The sequence below is a fragment of the Acomys russatus genome, chromosome 19, assembly GCF_903995435.1.
Source record: "Acomys russatus chromosome 19, mAcoRus1.1, whole genome shotgun sequence".
Taxonomy (NCBI): Eukaryota; Metazoa; Chordata; class Mammalia; order Rodentia; family Muridae; genus Acomys; species Acomys russatus.
In genome coordinates this window covers 7089904-7096207 of record NC_067155.1, presented here as the reverse complement: position 1 = coordinate 7096207, position 6304 = coordinate 7089904, and the positions used below count along the sequence as shown (strand labels likewise).

Genomic DNA, 6304 nt, shown 5'->3' with positions numbered 1-6304 from the left:
ACCAGATATGGGAACACCAGACATCAGTATGTGCACACTCATAATGCCTTTAAGAATTTCAATCCAGAACAGGAAGTGTATAGAGGAACTGTTGCCTGCACCAGAGCTGTGGTATAGAATTGGTGAGTCACAGGCTGGTCTTGTGTAAAAGCACATCCCCTTTCTGTTTATTTGGATGTCATCATCCCTGACAGAGGTTCCATACTGAAGTCTCCTCTGTCTCATTTGTTATGTTCCCCTGTGCAGACTCTGTCACTAGTTCTCTCTCGTGTGTGCATGTGGAGATTTGGCATGAGGTGCTGCCATGGGCTTTGGGGCTGCTTTTCTTGGATTTGGTAAGTGTTACAGATGTCATTATTCTTAGCCAGAGGGTAATGAATACAGACTCCCAGTTTGAGAACCTGGGTTCTATTCACAGAAGTTTCCCTCTGTGAGTGCCTGGCCTTATGGCTGCAAAGGGGTCCCTCCTGACCTCAGTATGTCCATCTGGCCTGGTCTTTTCATCTGAGCTCTAGTTGGGATCAGTGTATAACAGGACAGACTTCTCTCACTGGGTCTTTTTTCCTGTTTCAGTGTGTTTAATAGAGCAGAGGATCTGGGCACACGATGGTGAGTCTGTTCTCTGTTTTACCCTTGGGAAACTGAATTTGGATGGGAATAGCATGGGATCTGCTTGCAGAGGCCTCCTGAGCAGGCCCTGATGGGATTTTCATTGTCACCCACCCTCCACTTACTTCCTGTTTAGTCCATCTTGGGCTGTGGATTCTCCTTTACAGGCTGGTAATGTGCACATGGTATCTGGCTCAGAAGGATATTGAAACAAATGGCACAAGGGATGTGGCATTCAGACAGACAGACAGACAGACACACACACACACACACACACACACACACACACACACACACACAGAGCCACACACCCACATTTGTTCCTGAGGATGATTTTGAATTAATTTTGAATTTGCTTTCATCTTCTCTCCATCTCTTTTCACCTGGACCATGTCTGGCTCTCTTCCTGAATCCTAGTCCTGGGAGGACACATCGTTCTTGGGACAGGGTTGATGTCAATGCTGTCCTATGGGGTGCTTTAATACAGGATTCAGTTATATTCTGAGGCTCCCAGACATTGTGTGATATTGGAGGAGTGCATAATGATTGGGTTTTTATACAGAAGCAAAGTTAAAATAAGACACAGACCAGTGATGTAATGGGACACCCTGTTGACTGTCCCATGGAAGTGGCAAAGTTTGGTGATAAGAAAGGCAACACAGAGGGTTCATTCCTAGGCAGCAGGAGACAAGAGAGAAGCTACTAGATAGCACTAAGGCAGGAGAGCTGTTTTTACATTGTTTGGTAATAGTGAAGATTATTTAGGCCACTTGAAATATGTCAGAAATTCTGGAAACTCTGAGTTGAGATTTCACTTTGGAGGTGTGCTGGTTAGTTTTCTTCAACATGACATATTGGCCTGTGGGCACGTCTGTGATGCACTTTCATGATTAATTCTTGATGTGTGAGCTCCTTGGGAAGCAAGCTCTCCTGACATCAGATGGTTAGATCTCTTTTTCTGTGTCTCTTCAGGTCCATTGCCCCAGCCTTCAATATGGACAGTTCCAGGAACCGTGGTTTCCAAGGGCAGTGATGTGACCATCTTCTGCAGGACCCCTCCAGGAGTGACCAGAGTGTGCCTATTCTATTATGTATCTGATAGAGAGTGTCATGATTCTACCTCACAGGGATCCCAGGAGGTGTTTGAGTTCATTCTTCATAACATGATACACACCAATGCAGGGATTTACTACTGTTGGCCTAAGAAGGGAGATCAATGGTCAGAAAAGAGTGACAAACTGAACCTGACCGTGACAGGTACGCAAATGCTAAGAACACTGTACTTTAGCCTCAGTCACTGTTGCCCACTTCACTGAACTACCTATGTTCCTGCACAGGCCCTGCCTCTATCTCTGCTCCCATATGCAGGTCTTCTGGTTTACTTGGGAGGATTTATTGAAGAAAAGTGAACCACTCTGGGATGAATTTATGTTTCTCATCAGAAGGGTGCTCAGCCTCTGAAGTATTGACAGCCTCTGAGAGCTTTTCTTAAATTGTTACAGAGTGGGGATTTCTACATACCAAGACTTCTTATCTGATCTAGGGGTTGTCTTGAAAGACCCATCACCTAGCAGTTCTCAGCCTTAAGAGACTTCCTGGTTTGCAAGGCCTGTCTCCAGACTCTGTCATGGAAAGGCTCTTAGAGTTCTTCAAGAGAACAAGTCCATAAAAATCTCAGATGAGAATCACTAACAAAGGCTACTTCAAAGCTTAGGAACTATTACTCCATACAATGGTTTTGCTAAACTTCTACTGCACACTACATTGGTCTATCCTCTTTCCTTTTGTTTTCTCTCCTCTCCTCTCATTTTATCCTTTCCTCTTCAATTTTCATTTTTTCTTTACTTTTTTTTTTTTGAGATAGGGTCTCAATATCTCAGTCTGGCCTTAGACTTGATGTGCGTCTCATCATAATCTTGACCTACTGATTCCTCTGCTGTCTTATTACTAGCCTTATAGACCTGGAAAATCACAGCATTCATGTGGTCATAGTAACAGAATCCAGGGCGTTGTGTATATTAGGCAAGAACCTATCAACTAAGTCTCATTCCCTGAGGATGAGGTTTGTCATCCTCCCACTGCACTGAATGTGGTCTGGGCTCCCTTCAGAATACTGAGTATTGCCCTTAATAAATGGGGTTCATGGTAAGTTACAGCATTTTCATACGGTACCTATGTAAAGCCTCTTGATGGTCCTTGTTCATATAAAAAATGGAAACATGTTTTGTGATTTCCGTAGAGTGTCAATGGATGAATTTCCTTTTGTTTTCATGTGTTCTTCTCTCTGCTCAGTCTGTGAATTGTAAACCTAATTATAATGATAAAAAGCAGGATCTTTTTGTGATTATTTTTAGACAGGATCTCACATATAAATCTGGCTGGCCTCACAATCTTTATATAGACCAGGCTGGTTTTAAACTGACAGTGATGTATCCGTCTTGTTCCTGACTGCTGAGATTAAAGGCATGTGCTCCCATGACAGCTACTAACAGGGTCTTTTTTACTTCCAGGTGTTTATGAGGAAAAGCCATCCCTTGCAGTTGATTCAGGCCCCCAGGGACAATCAGAAAGAAATGTGACTCTCCTCTGTCATCTGCCTCATTTCTTTGACACCTTCATCCTCTGCAAATATGGAAATGCCTCCTTTCCTCAGAACTGCTCCCATCAGGACCACAAGACATTCATCATCTCCCCTTTGAGCCCAGGGCACAGGAGGACCTACAGATGCTTTGGCTCTTATAAAGAGAATTCCTACTTGTGGTCACTTCCTAGTGAACCCCTTGAGCTTCCAATCCCAGGTAGGTATGTCTGATATTTGTTTGTTATCCCTGTGCTTAGAGAGACCTCAGTGGATGCCATGTGGAATACATCAATATCTCTAATATCTGCTGTGCACTCTTTCTTTCACACTGTACAGGTGTCATGACTGTAATTGCTTTCATTCTCATTGCAGAATCTGAATAGTATCTGCTAATTATGTGATATTAATGTATTTGCAAGTGTATTCTTTTGGAGAAGAGATATTACTCATTGTGATATTTGGGGTGCCACTCAGTTGCTGGCTGCGTAACCCACTGCATCATACATATGCACATGGACAAACACTGAGAAACACAGAGAAACACACAGACAACCATACCAATACTCTTCCTTAGGTAATTGTGATAGAGAATTTGATATGGTCCATCATCGTTTTTTCATTCAGGGTTACCGTAATCTTTGCCTTACACCATATTATGTGAGCACAGTGCTGTGTCCACGTAGCCACCATGTGGCTTGAGGAAGCATGAGCCATTCACAGAAGTGAATAAGAGGGATTCATAGTCAGGACCTTGTAGGATTATGCCCCAGCTTCATGATGGATAGGATTCTGTTCTGTATCCTCAGCTCACCCAGTTATTGGGTATGTTTCAGTGTTTCAATGGAGGTGACAGATTCTAGATATGTAGACTATTGGAGCAGAAGTGTTCTCTGAGAAGTTTGAGAAAATGTGGGTGTTCATGGGTTAGGGACAGAAGGGTGAATCTGAGGATGCAGGAAGAAACAATATCCCAAGAAAAAGCATCATTTAAAATAGAGTGGGCCTTTTGGGTAAAGAACCTGTTTTGTGTAGCTCATGGGAGAGAGTCAGAAAGGGAACATGAATAGAACCAAAATATACTTCATGTATGTATGACATTTCAAAGTATAAAACTATTAACAAATAAGCCAAAGTAAAGCAAATAACATATTCTGTTAACCAAAGTGCACAACCTTGCTTGCAGTAATCCAGGCAGCTAAATACTACAATAACACACAGAAGGTGAATGTCCCAGGTACAGCTAAGAAGAGGAAGGTGTGTGATCAGGTTGTGTGTAAACAGTCAACAGATAAGCATGGTCTGGTGGTTGTGCTGTTTAGCATAATTGTCAACTTGACCTAGCCTAGAGTCCTCTGAGAGGAAAGCCTCTATTGAAGCATTTTGTAAATCAGAGTGTCCTGTAGGCATGACTGTGGGTACTCTCCTGACCATTAGCTGATCCACAAGAGGCCCAGACTACTGCCCACAGTGCAACCTTTTTGCATATGGCTCTGAGCTGTATATGAAAGGTTCTAAAAAAAAATTAGAGTGAAAATAGTAGAAAAGGAACACAGGGGGAGTTCAGTATCCTCAAGACTCTTCTCTCACCTTTCAAAAATTTTTATTTTCTAATGATATTAGAGGGAGAGAAGTTGGGAAGGCATATATGGGTATGTAAAGAAGCCAAAGATACGGAGAAGACCCAATACCTCAAAAGAATATTGAATCCTGTGTCCACTTAAGGGACTTTCAGCATTAGGCTTCTGTCATCCTGAATGGACAGACATAGCTGTGAACTTCCCTTTCTCTGAGGCTTGATATTCTATTTTCCCCTTCCATTCAATTTCTTTTCTGATACCTGAGTTCATTGTATCTTGTCTGTCTTGAAATCCTGTAAGTAGATCAGAGATGGTCTCAAACTCAGAGACTCACCTGATTCTGCTTCCCAAATGCTAGGATTAAAGGTTGGCATTAGTGTACCTGGCTCTCATTCAATTCTTTGTAAGTGTTATTGTATGAGTTTACTAATCCCCAATATGACTGCCAATATCCCTGTTAGCAACTGCACAGCAACAGCCCGGGGTTGGGGAGGCAGCAAACAGTGTTCATACATGATTTCAGTTTCAGAGGCCTGCATGATTTTCTGCCCGGACCTCACTCAAATTAACAGTGTGAAAAAGATGTCTAAGATAAATCATCCTTTCTCTCCAAGTTGATCTGGGTCATAGTATTTCATTACCACAACAGAAAGGAAACTAGAATAATGATAAATATTTGTAGGATTTCCTCAAGTGAAGTGTTTTTCTGATGGTCATTTATTTTAGTGCCATAGTCAGACACCTCCCTGATCCTGAGTTTTGTATTTAATGGAGTATATGTCATCTATCTGATCAGACACCTGGGAACATCTCAGTAGACATCCTAATTGGCTAATATACAAAGCTCCTCTCTTCCTCATGTCCTGGTTGCATGAGATTTCATCAGTCCTATTGGATGTGTTATTTGTCAGTTCTCTTTTGTATTCCTAGCTCATCGTTCTGTAGCATATCCCAACTTGTCTTCCTTTTAGAAATAAGGTATTAAATAAAAAACTAAAAAAATTTAAGATTTATTTATTTATTATTATTATACAGTGTTCTGCCTCCATGTACACTTGTAGGACAGAAGAGGGCATCAGATCATATTGTAAATGGTTGTTAGCCACCATGTGGTTGCTGGGAATTGAACTCAGAACCTTAGAAAGAGCAGGCAGTGCTCCTAACTTCCGATCTATTTCTCCAGCCCATTATTTTTAAATTTTATTCAGTTCACATTCCACCTGTTGCCTCCTTCCTCTCCTCCTCCCACCTCATCCTCCCCTAGTTCTCAGAAAGGTGGAGCCCTCTTCCCCTATCATCTGACCCTAGTCTATCAAGTCTCATCAGGACTTCCTGTATTCTCTTCCTTTGTGGCCTAGGAAGGCTTCCCTGCCAGAAGGAAGTGATCAACAAGCAGGCAACAGAGTCTATGTCAGTGACAGCACTTGCTCCCCCATGGAAACTGAGCTGCCTATTGACTACACCTGAGCAGGCGTCTAGGCACTCTCCATACATAGCCCTTAGTAGGTGCATCAGTCTCTTGTCAACAACTAACTAC

The 6304-nt window shown here is 42.3% G+C and overlaps 1 protein-coding gene across 1 annotated transcript in view; it reads left to right on the top strand.

Moving 5' to 3' along the window:
• Window positions 1-268: 268 nt before the first annotated feature.
• Window positions 269-6304, top strand: part of LOC127203019 (leukocyte immunoglobulin-like receptor subfamily A member 3) — a 69487-nt gene continuing 63451 nt past the window's right edge. Inside the window, exons 1-2 of the mRNA XM_051161833.1 lie at window positions 269-335; window positions 574-609. Of these exons, the coding sequence (XP_051017790.1) occupies window positions 305-335; window positions 574-609 (67 nt within the window). The 5' untranslated portion in view covers window positions 269-304. The remainder of the gene's footprint in view (window positions 336-573; window positions 610-6304) is intronic.